The sequence below is a fragment of the Malurus melanocephalus genome, unplaced genomic scaffold, assembly GCF_030028575.1.
Source record: "Malurus melanocephalus ecotype Western Australia unplaced genomic scaffold, MMel_1.1 scaffold_208, whole genome shotgun sequence".
Classification (NCBI taxonomy): domain Eukaryota; kingdom Metazoa; phylum Chordata; class Aves; order Passeriformes; family Maluridae; genus Malurus; species Malurus melanocephalus.
Genome location: NW_026623440.1, coordinates 130016 through 144143, shown reverse-complemented (window position 1 = coordinate 144143; position 14128 = coordinate 130016). Strand labels below are relative to the sequence as shown.

The 14128-nt window shown below is 47.5% G+C and overlaps 2 protein-coding genes across 2 annotated transcripts; both read right to left on the bottom strand.

Annotated features, from left to right (window-relative positions):
- Window positions 1-139: 139 nt before the first annotated feature.
- DDX51 (DEAD-box helicase 51) lies at window positions 140-8687 on the bottom strand. Its single transcript, XM_057373857.1, has 16 exons — window positions 8634-8687; window positions 8058-8440; window positions 7383-7621; window positions 7129-7279; window positions 6401-6546; window positions 5999-6070; window positions 5734-5840; window positions 5093-5201; window positions 4587-4732; window positions 3730-3922; window positions 3000-3115; window positions 2795-2911; window positions 1771-1872; window positions 1452-1515; window positions 1105-1239; window positions 140-246 (listed from the first exon to the last, which is right to left on the bottom strand). Exons 1-16 carry the CDS (start codon window positions 8654-8656, stop codon window positions 220-222), a joined length of 2130 nt encoding a protein of 709 aa, XP_057229840.1. The 5' UTR covers window positions 8657-8687; the 3' UTR covers window positions 140-219.
- Window positions 8688-9420: 733 nt separating this feature from the next.
- On the bottom strand, window positions 9421-11791 carry LOC130578056 (macrophage migration inhibitory factor). Its single transcript, XM_057373868.1, has 3 exons — window positions 11570-11791; window positions 10507-10679; window positions 9421-9688 (listed from the first exon to the last, which is right to left on the bottom strand). Exons 1-3 carry the CDS (start codon window positions 11675-11677, stop codon window positions 9622-9624), a joined length of 348 nt encoding a protein of 115 aa, XP_057229851.1. The 5' UTR covers window positions 11678-11791; the 3' UTR covers window positions 9421-9621.
- Between the last annotated feature and the right edge of the window lie 2337 nt (window positions 11792-14128).

Genomic DNA, 14128 nt, shown 5'->3' with positions numbered 1-14128 from the left:
CTGTATCTCAAAATTCATCTTTTTTTTTTTAAACCAGGAACTGAACTCTGTTCACAGTGTCCTTGAAAGAGGAACAAGACCTGTAATAGCTGACTTCAGACATGATAAGGAGCCAACCATTCAGGGACCATRYCTCAGYGTTGCTGTSCTGGGTGACAGTCCATGTCCTGTCSCACTCAGCAGCATCAGTGCCACATCAGCCATCTCAGCTTCCATCACTCAGGCTCGTTTCTGTGCTCGCTCGTTCTGTTCAAAATTAAAGTTGAAAAGGTGATTGAAAATGCCCCTGTGTCAGAGACACACAGAAGGGACTTTGGGGAAAAATAGGACAAKTTAATAATCCTTTCTGCCCCAGTTCTCAAACATTCCTAGTCTATAACTCAAATCATCATTTTTCAAGGATAGGTATTTATGAGGGGTTCTCAAATTAGAGAGCAGAACACTTGCCCAAATCATGCAGCACAGAGTCTATTAACCTTAGTCCAGGTTAATGGCCTGGCAAATGCTACCCAGCTTATGTCTAAAAGCTCTCAAATTCCCACTGGTGTACAAAACACGGCCTGCAGATAATTCTTTCCAGGCTTGGGATACTCWACTTCTAGTCAGCATAGACTGCAATAGTACAATACAGTCTTAAAGTCTGTAATGACAAAAGGTTTAATCTCTGCAWTTTGCTTGCAGTCCTGTGGGTAGCTGTCAAAATCCCAGCTACAGAGGTAAAGAGAAGAGCAGAATAGAAAAAAAAAAAACACCAAAAATCGGAATTGTTGTGGTTGAAAGAGACCTTTAAGACCATTGAGTCCAACCATTTACCTGGCCCTACCAAACCTATCAGTAAACCACGCCCTCAACTGCCACATCTACATGTCTTTTAAATGACTCCAGGCATGCTGCCTAACTTTAACAGAAAACCTCCTTCTTCCCATTCCACCCTTTCTAAGTATTTCATAATGATGCACCCACAAATACTGCCCTCACACTGAAATGGTGTTGTCTCAGACAAAGGAAAGGATCCTGGACACTAATACGTGTGCTAAGCATGATTTGCAATAAACTGTGCAAGTTAATAGTTTGKTTTTTAATTTTCTTCCCCATTTTAATTACCTTGACTGTCTTCTCCAGCTTACACAGAGCTCCCTCATATTGCTGCAGCAATGGCTTCAATGAGTTTCCCTTCACTGGGTGTTTCTTTATATCACGGATGCCAGCATCCCTCAACATCCGCAGAAACCGCCGCTCCTGCGCAACCARACAGACAGAGGTGAAACATCCCATTGCCTATCAGCTAGAAAATGAGCACATTTTGAAACATGCTGCTCAATCAGGAAATAATTGAACCTTCCAAGCACAAAGCTCAGCTGACYGGAAAGGGTTGGAAGTAGTATGAACTTTACGTTCCTTATGCCCCTGTGTGCATCCTTACCCAATGAATCCCATGGCAAAGACGTTACCTGAATTCTAAGGACCAAGCTGAAAGCAACACCTGTTTTCCCTGCACGAGCTGTCCTTCCAACCCTGAAAACACAGAAAGTAGCTTCAAGTCAGTTTAGCCCTAGAGCCATTGCTATCATCAATTCCAAGATTCCAATGCTGAAGTGATCCAGATTTAAGAAAGTCTGATTCCAAGCAATGCTCTGGGGTTAATTTTTGTTAGAAAGCTGTATATTAAACTAAAAAGAAAAGCTAAAAACCCTTCTAAGTGCATGTAACCTTTGCTAAATATTTCAAAGCAAAACAAGCTCAGACATCTTCTGTTTGTTTGTTTCTTACCGGTGAATGTACGTTCTGATGAACTGTGGTGCATCATAGTTTATCACATAATTCACTCCTTTAACATCAATCCCTCGGGCTGTGGCATCAGTGCTAATTAACCTGGTTGTAAATGTATGCACAGTCATTTTCAGGTAACATCTCAGACACTACAGACACAAGTGAAACACAAGTGAACATAGCACAATTCTGTTCAAACTGGACAGTCAGCCTCTGTCTCTAAGCCTGGCAGCAGCACTGCAAGTCGCTCATTATTGCCACTGGCATTTTTAATTATCCATAGACCTCCAAACATCACTACAGGCCTGTCATCCTCTGCTGAGCGGGGAGTTACTGGGTGCTTCCAGGTTCTCCAAGCATGCCAGACAGCTCCCAGCACACTGGAGGTTACTAACCTCCAAGGTATCTGAACATTCCATGAAAGCCTGGAACACAGATAGTGGGGTGAGAAATTCTAATAGTCAAGGAGGAATTTATACAACAGGTTTGGATAAAAAGAACACCCAGAAAATAAGTATTTACCTTCTCCTCAGAGACATTCCACAGCTACAATCTCATATAGCTATCAAAACTATAATGCAAATCAAACACATGGATAGAAGTAGACCTATATGCCAGTCTGAGCAGGGACTGCTGTGGTAGAAAGCTCTGACTYTACATATAGCTTTAGCACCAACATCCATTTCCTCCCTACAAGAACCAGATGCCCAGCACAAACACTGAAGTCCGTATTTGCAAACCTCAGTGTTTTGGGCAACTCTGTGAACAAGCATTTACATTTATTGTTTGTTATAAAACAACACACAGACATTCAGGTTGCAGCTAGATTAGAATAGGCTGAGTTACATGCAGGGTAAACAATTCAAAGTCACAAGTCCAAGTCTCACACCTATTCTGCAATAGAATCCTGCATGCTTTGTTTTAGGAGACCCCATGTAACTGTGTCCCTCAGTTCTGTTTATCATTTTATGCTGGTCACAGCCTAAGCTGGAAAACATACAGGAAACTCATTTAAGATGCTCACAGTTGTATTTTTCCTTGGTCAAACTCCTTCATGGTCCTCTGCCTCTCATTTGGAGCTAACCGAGAAGAGAACTCGGCCACCGTGACTCCACCAAAAGCTTGAACCAGCAGGAACAACCTGCAGGTAAAAAGGAGAGAAAAGTCACCTCCTTACCTCTGTAACAACACCTGGCAGATACTGATACAGTGATCTCAGTAATGTTTACCTGTGAGAGGCTTCCCTGGAGTTGGTAAAACACAACACGCGGGTGAATTTCATTTTCAGCATGAAATACAAGAGGAGCAAAGGCTTGGAATTCAGGTCACAAGGCACATAACATTGCTGCAGTCAACAGGGAAGGAGTTCAGAGAGAAAAATTATTTCTTGCCAAGACTATCTTCCCCAAAACTCACTACAGGTCCATGACCCACACAGGCTTGGATGTTTTACAGCTGACTAAAAGCAGCAAAAGCAGAGCCCATAATGCCATCCCCTTTAGAATATATCACACTTACAGGCTGGCAGGCTACAACACAAGTGGAGACAAGAGACCTGAGTTGTTCTAATGCTCTTCTCCACAGCAAGTAACAACATGCACTGCCTTCCTATCTATGAGCTGGCCTGTATATACATGCCTTGAAATGCATGTTAGACATATAGACAATTGATAAATGCTACTATATTATTACTTCATACTTTCACCCCCTGTTGCTAGTAAACAATTCCACATAAAGAGAGGTTAATTTAAAAAAAAATCCCATCTTAACCAAATGAACATTAAGTAATGAGAAAAGAAATGTGCAAAGRTAGAGCTCTCTGGGTCATAGATACTCCCAAAGTCACTCTTGCAGGAAACACAATGAAGACATACTCATTTTAGGGCAAAACCACAACTAGATAGTCAAGAMCTGAATAAATCTTCAGGTATAACTTATTCAAAAGAACTAATGTCATACCGATAGCCCCTCAGGGAGTGTGTATTTATTATTAGTATCTTGTTCAGTTTCTGTTCCATCCCTGTTCTTCTCGGAATACACAGATGTGAAGAGGCGAGGCTGGAATAAATCCAGCTGTTGCAATTTCTCTGGGTCCTGGGTCAGTGTGGCTGAAAACAGCAGTTTCTGTAAGGGGATCTGAGGAGAGCAGCAGCTGAAAGAAACAGCACATGGAAACTGGGCTTTGGGGATTAGGCAAAGGAATTCCACAAGTGCCTTCAGATGACATGAAGGATGCAATGAATGTTCTTTGATGCTCTTTTCCTGCCCTGGGCCTTTCTTACAGATTGTTTTCCACCCTTGTTTTATGATGGTCTTCACAGACAGAACTAACCAGCATTCTCAATGAAGTGCACAACCCCAATCCATTAGTCCTGTACAAGTCCCTGCACCCTGGTTACTCATGTCCTCACTCTGGTCACGCCCWTCCTTGGCCACTCATCTCAGTTTCTGACACATCTCTACCACTGCTGTATAAAAACAGCAGCTGCAGATAGTTAATTGCAAGAGTTTTCCACCAAATCCATTACTCAGCTCTGCCAGAGGGCATTAGTTACTGTGCAAATGGATCACAGATCTGCAATATTTGTGTATTTTTTGGATGCTCCTTTAGTCTAAATAAAGAAAGCTTGGAAAATACAATACTTAGTCTGAAAGACATCCTCTGGAATCAGTTGTTCACTGCCTTACTTTGGGAGATGCTTTTCAGACCAATCAAGCTTTGAGAGTCTGTGTGGGARGGTATTGTGGAGCAGAGCAGTGACATCCAGGTGCTGCTGTCCTTACATCAGTTCAAAGAAATATATTATGCAACTTACCTGGCTGCTGTTAGAGGCCCTGGCTTGGTCCTCTGAAAAAGCATGTTGGAGCCAGAGCCATYTTCTACTTGGAATGCAGCTTTGACAATTTGGTTCAGACAGTTCTGGTGCATGTCATCGATCATACGATCAGCTTCATCTATGATCTGAATTCACAAGGATGAAAACCATCACTTGTTAAATACTGGGAGCTTTTATTTTCCTTTGTATCTGTAACCAAGAATGTGAGATAATGGAAGCTTCTAGTCAACAGAATTGCTTTCTTTGCCCATCCTTACTCCAACTTTGCAAGAGCCTAAGAGATAAGGGGAAGTGGGTGGATGCTTGGGTGTCACRAGTTGGAATAAGACATCTCATCTTGTGATGCTGCCTCCACAATCTGGAGCRTAGACAGGCCCACACAACAGTTCCAACAGAGATGTATTTATGCTCCCCACAAGAAGAAAGCAGGAATTACTGCTGTAGCAGACACTGCCTCAGATGGGAGACCTGYGGAGGTGACTCACCAGGAAGCGAAGCTGCGTCAGGCTGAAGCCTGGGGTCTGGTTAATGTGATCCGTGAGCCTCCCCGGAGTGGCCACAACAATGTCAGCCAGGCTGCAGTAGCCTGTCACTCTGAAAGGACAAGCAGCCCATCAGTCTCCTTCTTTACCATAAAGCCTGTAGCAGAGAYCTTAAGGAGCACACCTTAAGGTTCTCCTACCCCTCAATTAACTGAGAAACAATAAAATTCCCATATGGATTTAACACTGGAGAGTGTGCAGAGGCAGTACTGGACACCAAACCCCAGCCTCTGCTGTACTGCCTCATTTTAAACAGAAAATTACATTCTTCATTGCTCTTAAAAAAAGGTTAATTGCAGCAAAATCCCACAGTCATCTGTACCTGTGGGCACAAGGTAAACATTCACATTCTGARTATTTGCTGGTGAAGAACCCCAAAAATCCAGTAAAACATTACAATCACAAAAAAGGGTAGTAACAGGCACTGTGATAAAGACAGAACCACCAGCGTCCAGCACATAAATCCATTATCCAAAAGCACAATAGCATGATAGTTGCTGCAATAGACCATATTTTGACCCCTGCTTAATGAGATTAATTAGCTTGCAATCTGTAKAAACCTTATCAAAATACTTTTAACCTACTTTTTCTGGACAAGCATCTCCTGCTCCTTTGCAAAAGAYTTCTGGCCAGTAATCAAAGCGACCTTCAGACCTGTCCCGTCAGTGTAAACGTTGAACACTTTACTCACCTGCAAAGAGATGGGCTTTGTCAGCTGCCACAGAATCAGCTGCAGCTAAAACTTTCTGGTTTTTTACTTCAGCCTGCTCCACAGAACAGCCAAAGGACTGGCTGCACCAGCCTGTGCCTCAGCCCAGCTCTGCTCAGAGATGGTGAAGAGCCACATACCTGTTGTGCCAGCTCTTTGGTGGGCAGAACAACCAGAGCTCGTACATGGCAAACCACTCGATCTAACAGAACCTGCCAAAACAAAGGCCAAATGAGTCCCTGCAAGCAGGAGAATGGTGCTCTTTTACCTAACTCAGCGAGAAGAGATGGGTTTGACACATTCTCACAGTTTTATGTTTCCATTTTTCTCCCTCCACCCTCCCAACTCCTCATGCTGTGCCTGCTGTCTGAGAAAAGGAGTGGGATGCTGACAAGAAGCTCCCTCAGGCARCTCTGAGCTGAAAATCTGCTGCCTTATGTCCACAAATTCCTTGGGGTTTTGACCTAGTTTTAAGTTCAGGTTTTGCTTGAACWAAAGCACCSCAGCAGTTCCCCTAGACAGATCCCTGGGGGTTAACTCACCTGTACAATGGGGATGACAAAGGCCAGGGTTTTGCCACTGCCTGTGGGTGCAGAGACACAGATGTCCTTGGGGCGGTATCCTCCMGGTCCCATCAGATACCCATTGCAGGCACTCTGGAGAATGGCAGGAATCACCTCTGCCTGAACTGAGCAAAACCAGMAATAAACACAAGCTATTTGGTTAATGAACTCACTGATACCCTGAAAATGTTATAGAAAATCAACTTTTAAATGAGAAAATGCATGTCTGCTTCCCAGCATAATCCTCTGACACAGCCCAGCCTCCAGGCTCAGCTGTCCTTTCTACTGAAGTGCTGGTGTTCATTGCACTTGTTKGCAAAACTGGCCAAATAATGGAAAACAAATAGATTTATTTTTGTTTGGGTGTTTTTTCTGGTGCTTTAATGAGCTGAATGAGTTCCCAGAAAGCTCTGCTCAGCAGCAGAGATGGTGGAGAGTAAGGAGCTAAAACACGTGCTTCCTCCTTGGCATAAGGAGGAAAAATGTGAGGACACGCTCTTTGGGCAGATCTGAGCCATTACTTTGAGCTGTATTTATCAGACTTTCATTCAGCCTAGACAAAGCTTTGACAAAGAAGGGTTAAATCTGGTAGCACCACTTTCACACATTAAATTTTGTCCAAATTTTACTTCACTGACTACATAAAATATACAGCACCAGGAACTCTCAGGTCTCTTTAGAAAGAAACAAAAGCACTACCAAAGTACCTGGAAAGAAGGACTCTATTCCATTAATTTGCAGCTTTTTCAAGAGCCGGGGATGGATTCCTGGCACATCTGTGATTGGACAGAGATTATCTTTGATGCGTTTCTGCACTCGTTTGGGTTGAGCAAGCCACTGTGGTAAGAAGGGCTGAACCTGAGGTGTGGGAAAGGAGAATGTGGCAATGCCATATGTAAAATAAACTTGTAAGAAGAATGTTTTATCCTAATCATCATCAAAATTCCATCAAGCTGGTTACCTTCTGCACAGGCTTTGCATCGAAGTCTCCAAGAATCATCACATTGGAAGGTGGACAATTTGCCTCTTCCCCTGAGGCTGCTAAGGGCAGTTCCTCCTTTGTACTTTGATTTCCTTTTTCTGTGTTCTCTTTCTTCTCTGTTTCATCTCCTTCTGTTTTCTCATCTTTTTTCTTCTTTTTGTTAGATTTCTCTTTAAAGTTGTTTCTGCTTTCCTGTTGGTTGATGTCTTCTTCAGAATCTGAAATTTGGACAATAGCAATACAAAGCTAAAGCTCAGACCATGGCAGAAAAAGGATGCAGGCAACATTACAACACAGGACTTAAGCAAAAACTTGCAAGCTCCTCATTTTTCCTAAATCCAAGGGCAAAAGTCAAACATTTCTTTGTTTGTATGGAGGCAACAAGACTGAGGTGATGTGGCACGTTTCCCTCCTCCCCTTACACCAAAGTGATCCTCAAAGTTTGCAATACAGGGCTTTGCCCTAAAAAAAAAACAACTTAGGAACATATTAATATAAGAAGATGAACATATTAACATATTATTAACATATTAAGAAGATGAAACAAAATCAGCTAAACTGAGTAAGGTACTCAAAGAGCAACCTGTGTTCACTTTTCTGTGGAAACTGTCAACCACCATGAACTGAAATCCTACTGCCTCAGTTTATCCTTACCTGCTTCAGTCCTCTCTCGCTGCACTTTCGATTTTCTTCTATTTTGTTTCTTCTTCTTTGTGGGGCTGCTGCCATCTACTGCCTCCTCAGTAGCTGCCCTTTCTTCCGAAGAGCTGCGGGGCTGATGCTTTAAGGTCTTTAGCTTCTTCTGTCTTTGCGCACTGGGCTGCTCTTCAGATTCCCTCTTCCTCTTYCCTTTTCGTTCGCCGGGCTCACCCCCGGGGCTCAGCCCAGCACTCTCTGGGTCGTGGCTTCCCTGGGGCTGCGCCTCTCGCTGCTTCTTCAGCTGCCGGGCCCTCGCCTGCTGCTGCAGCCGCTCGAGCAGTATCCGCGCCCGATCCTCCGCCTCAGCCCCCTCCTCTCGCTCGTCCTCCCCGCCGTACCTGGAACAGCCCAGACAAACAAACCTCCTCAGCACCCGGACCGCCGGCCACACACCCGAGCGCGGGGTGGAGGCAGCGCCCGGCGCGGGGTCAGGGTGAGGGTCAGGGTGGGGATCAGGGTGGGGGTCAGGGTGAGGGCAGGGACTGGAGCCGGGAGCGGGACGGGGAGCGGGAGAGCGGCCGGGCCCGGTACCTGTTGATGCAGAACAGCGCCATGGCCACGCCGCGCGCCCGGGCGCACCCAGATGACGTCACGGGCCCCGCGCGCTCCAGAAGGCGCGGGGAGGGCGCGCGCCCCCTGGCGGCGGGGGGTGGAGACACCGTGAGGGGAGGGCGGGAAAGCGCTGAGGGGAGGGGAGGGAACGCCCAGCGCAGGGCAGCCTCAGAGCGGGACTAGAGGGAAGGAACACAGCGCCATCGCTGGAAAGGCTGGCACAACACAGCATCAGTGCGGGACAGAGCACAGCACGAGTGGGACAGGCTGCCAGAGCGCACTGGAGCTTCCCACAGCACTGCAGGTCCCTGCCGAGCTTCCTGAGGGCCATCCCTGCTGCTTGGAGCAGGCGGTGAAAGCAGTGTGGATAACAGCATTTCAGCTCAGCGAGAAAAAGCACTCCTTCCTTGCTTGTTTGGCCCCACAGAGGTGGCACATCACCARAGGAAAGCTGCCCTGAAGCAGCAGGTACAGGACTGGTTCAAGGAGTGATTCCACTATGGCAATGGCAGACAGTCCAAAACCAAACCTCAGAGCAACAAGCAGCCCTGAATACCTACAGCYTCTGGGACACAGCAAGGTAAAAATCACTGGAGTGTTGTCAGGAACCAGCCCCAGAMACCACCACCATAGTGTGAAATCCTGTATCTAAGAAACACGGGCAAACTCAAAACATTCCTTTTGTTTGCTTTAGGATCAGAGTGAAACAGACATGTTAGCAATTGCCCAATTCCATCCCCAACCTGCCAAAGCCTACACCACACAGTTTACTTCTAAATCTTTATTTGTTTTCTACACAGAGAAAACAGAGGAATGTTGAAGCAGCAATATTTAAACACACTAGCAAGGAGCCATCAATCTGTGAGAGTGCACAAAGTGCAACACGGGGCCATTTGTGCCGTGGTCTCTGCTACAGGGCAGGGTGAGGGGGGTCCAGGAACAGCCTCTTCAGACAGATGGGAGAGCTCTATGCAAAGGTAGAGCCATTCCAGCCCACGTTGGCAGCGTTCATGTCGAAGTAGTTGATGTAAACCCTGCAGAAGAGGTACAGGAGAAAACATAAATGAGTTAATAAAGTCATTGTTGTAAGTCATGAGTGAAACAGGACAACAAAACAGGGCACAGTGCTTCTCTTTCTTCTGCTTGAAAAAATATCAAGCTTCATCTTTACCAAAAATATGGTGGAGCCTCCAGTCAATATTTCTCTTTTTTTTTTTTTTAATACAAATTCTTCTGCAGGCAGGGATTGTCCAGATACCAGACAGCTTTTGTTTAGCAGCCTGTCAAGAATTTCCGGAGATCAACCCCTTTTGTTTCTGAGTCCCTCACATGTGTCACACAGACTGGCAGCCCTGCAGARTTAATCAGGCCCTCAGGGCTGGCTCTGCACATCTCCCTTCCAACCCTCATGGCAGCAGGCTCTTCCCATCCTTCCTGGCTGCACATAGAGCTCCTCCTGAGGTTCCACAGCCTGCAAGGGAGCCGTTCACAGCTTGCTGGCTCCTGCTTTAGTCTCTCACCTCCAGCCTGTTACTGCACCTCCCTTGTGCTTCCAGCCTTGCTTCACCAGAGGTCAAAAGATCACACCTCACAGACAAAAGACACACTGGGCAACGTGTCAGTGGTCTGGTATTTTTCACTACTCTCAGAGCAGAAAGCCATTGAACAGAGGGCTCTCCATAGAGAGAGGCAGGCACCAAACTCTTAAGCAGATGTGAAAGTGCTGCGAGCAATCAGTTGGTATTTTCCAAAACACATTGACTTTTCCCTGGCTTTTTGTATTTTAAAATAAACTTCTCAAAGCAGTTTCAGAAAGTCAGATAAATATGGTTAAACTGTGTCCCAGTCATACCTGTCTGCAGATACATGCAAGTGCTTCGAGATCAGATCACACAGCATCTTGGTGTAAGTCTTGTTCTGCTGCCCTCCTATTTTGCCGATGCTGTAGAGGCTGCAGAGTGCGCAGGGATCAGTGGATCCCCCAAAGGACATCATCTGGTCAGGTATGATGTGCACAGCTATGTACTGCGGGAGGAAAACACTCAGTTACAAGCTATCTGATCTGCCCTCTGCTCAAACTTGCTCTAGGTACCAATTCTAAACAGAGCAGTTGTTTTGAGGTCAGGCAGCTCTTTAGTGCTGCCTTCTGCGCACTGCCTAGGCCCAGGCGAGGCTCAGGCCCTGCAGCTCCCATGGGGGACACAGGCTGAGGGTTGCAGGAGCCCTCGGCCCGGCTCTCAGCTTTAGGAACACGGTTATATCTTCACAAAGCCGCCGGCCAGACGGGCACTCCTGCCCGCCAAAGCCCCGCCGCCGCACGGGGCGGAGCGAGATAAAGGCCCGAAAACGGTGCGTGCCAAAGCTCACATCCCCAAATCACGGACCGGGATGCCGGGCCTGCCGGAGAGCCTGAGCAATTCGGCCTTATCGGGCTCTGGCTCCTGGGGCTGCTGCGGTCCGGCCCAACTGGGGCTGTGTGTTGGATGGCTGAACCGCCGGGAGCGGCTCGGAGCGCTCGGTGTATCCGAGCCCCTGCCCGGGTGAATCCGTGCCACTGCGCAGCTCCGCTGCTCGAATCGCCACCGCCAGCACAGGCGCAGCACATCCCCGGCTACGTGAGCGCCGCGCTCTGCAGGCCCGGCTGCTGCTCCAAGCAGGGGCCGCGCAGTGAGAGACTCAGTGCCGCGGGGTGGAACGAGCACAAGCTCCTTCTTCCAGAGCAGCGGGGCCGCAGCCCTGTTGTGCCACAGCCGCTCCCCAAGGGGGCCGCAGCCCGCCCGTCCCAGGGGGCGAGAGAGCGGAGATGCCCGGGGCCGCCCCACCGGCGCCTCCCCTCCCGCCGGGCCCGCCGAGCCTCCGCCGCGCACGTGTTCGCCCCGCTCCCGGCGCGGGATGGCCCCGCCGCCCGCCCTCACCTGCGCGGGCTTGCCAGTGGCCTTGGCCAGCTGCTGGGTGAGGTCGCCCAACAGGTTGTCGGGCACGGCGTCCTTGCAGACATTGGTGTAGATAGCGAACATGGGCATGGTGGCGGCAGGGGGGTGGCGGGACCGGCGAYGTAAACGTAACCGAGCAGCAGGACCAGCACACTGGAGCGCGGAGGCGTCGGCGGCGCTTTTAGTGCGCGGGGCCGCACCGGACGTAAAACGGCCCCGCCCGGCAGGGAGGGGAGAGAGCGGAGCGGGGCGGGGCGGGGAGACACACGCACACACACGCCAGCTCACCGGTCTGCCGCTCCCGCTGTGGCGTGCAGACACCTCCCGCGATAGGCTCTCGGCCAGAGCTTTTCCCCGCTTCGCCGTTATTCCTTGGCTTTTTTTGCTGTCGCTGAACATTTTTTGAGGGTTTGTTGCAGGCTCCATCCTGGAACAGAGTCYGGGCGCGCTGGGCAGCTCATACATAACCTGRTMTCAGCGCATGTGATACTACCGCTGYAGCACATCCCCTGGCTTCTGCAGGATCCGGGCCAGAGAGGGATATAGGCCCTAGCTTGGCAGTTGTAAAAAGGGATACTTGTCCTCTCTCCGGGAATTTTTTTCTTTTGCAAAATCAAGTAACATTAGTACTGATTTTGCTTTAATTGTGTGCACAGCTTTAGCTCGGTGTAAGCAGAAACGTCTGCCTTGCTGGCATATTTAATCTCAAATGTATTTCARATGACCTATTACTCCTTAGCGTTCCCATTTTCACAGCATGTTTTTTTTTCTGCTGGAATAAGGCAGAAGTGWTTTTTGATTTGTTTAGGAATAGACTGGTGCATGTCTATTCGGAGGTGAGAGGCAGCAGAGCCGAGCCGTGTGCTGGGCTGTGTGATGTGATGCACGTAGCCTGCCAGGCACGGCTCCCCACCCTGACTCTTGCCTGCCCCGACGGCGGCAGCGCTGCTCTGCTGCACCAAATGACTCACAGGAAGGCTAAAGAGGATCAGGCCCGGAGCCCTCTCCACCCACATATGTCGCACCCAGGAATCAGCACTGCTGCTGCTAGAAAGGTTGACCATACAGACATGTTACATGATACATACATGTTACACATGTGAACACTCACAGCCCTGAATGATAAGCGATGGTGTTATATGGGAATGATTGGGTGTGACACAGGCTATAATGCTGAGAACTGGAGCACTTCCTTTTTTAGTGATTAGCAGTCATTAAGAACAGCAACTAAGAACCGATTAAGTTTCCTCCCTTTCATATCCTCATCTCACTGCCATTGCATAGTCCCACTTATTCCTCTCATGTGCCTGCCTCCCAGGTTTGTTGTATGGAGGTAGGGTGGGAATTCTACCTATGCAGGGAGAAAAACTTGAGAGCAGCTTCACCACTGCATGCTTGCTCTATGGCCTGCCAGGCCCACAGTGGCAGCCTCTGGCTGTGCGGCCACACAATGGAGAGGCATTTGCAATTTCATTCTCTTTTGCCTTCCTGACTAAGAAAGAGGCTTTCACCAAAGCAGCTTCCATTTGTTATCTCAACAAAGCATTTTTGTAGGTTGAAGTACAGGTCTGTATTTAAAGTCTGTGGCTGCAAAGCAAAGCTGTGGTAGGGACAAAATGGGATGTTCACAATAGAATTCAGAGCAGGGATGTGAAAGGYTTGCTCTTCCAGAAAAAAGTCACAGTACACTTAACTATAGAATTTCAGGAAACRTCTCTACTCAGTCTTTTATTTTACTTTGGAAGCACATGATCTTATCTGACCAAGGGCTTAAATGATGAATATTTGTATGCAAATCTTCCTTTCATAATTAATTCACCACTTYAGTCCCTAGTAATGGCTTACTGTGGCTTGCTGTGCCTCTGCCTCATTCTGAGCTGTGCTCTAATCTTCACTGTCACTACAAATTGTTCAGTGGATGAAAAGGGGAGGGCACAACAGCGAACAGTGGTTTTTTCCACTCACTCCCTCTGCATATGCTGAGYCCTGGGAGACTCACAGCACAAGTTTTTCTGCTAATCAGCTAGATATTCCTGTAGTGTTAGGCCTAAAGAGGATCTGGACTGCAATCCATCCCTTTTAAATAAGAGGCAATAATGTCTTTCCTCCTTTTGAAGGGAGGTCTATATGCAACATTTATAGCTACATCTATTGATTTAAATGTATCTTGAAACAAAGTCGAGATAGTTGTCTTGAAATTTGGCTCTTGAGCATGGACAAAGGCAAATAGTGTGTTCATCTTCATACATGACTWTTTTTTTTGAAAGAAATGCTTCTGTTAAGAATATTTTGAAAAGGCACCCTCTATCTCAACTGTAGGACTTTGCAGAGTAACAAGAAAGTCTTGGTCATGAGGTTTCTTTTTTTTAAAGTGTTTTTACTTTTATTTGAGCAGCAGGCAAGATGTTCARCAGCAGTGGATAGCAGCAACTAAGGTACCAATGCCTTTTGCATTTGGCAGATACCAGTAAGGTGACAAGAACTACACTCCTTAAACCACAGTGAGCGTTCAGGAATAAGCTGTTACCACCCCAGGGCAAC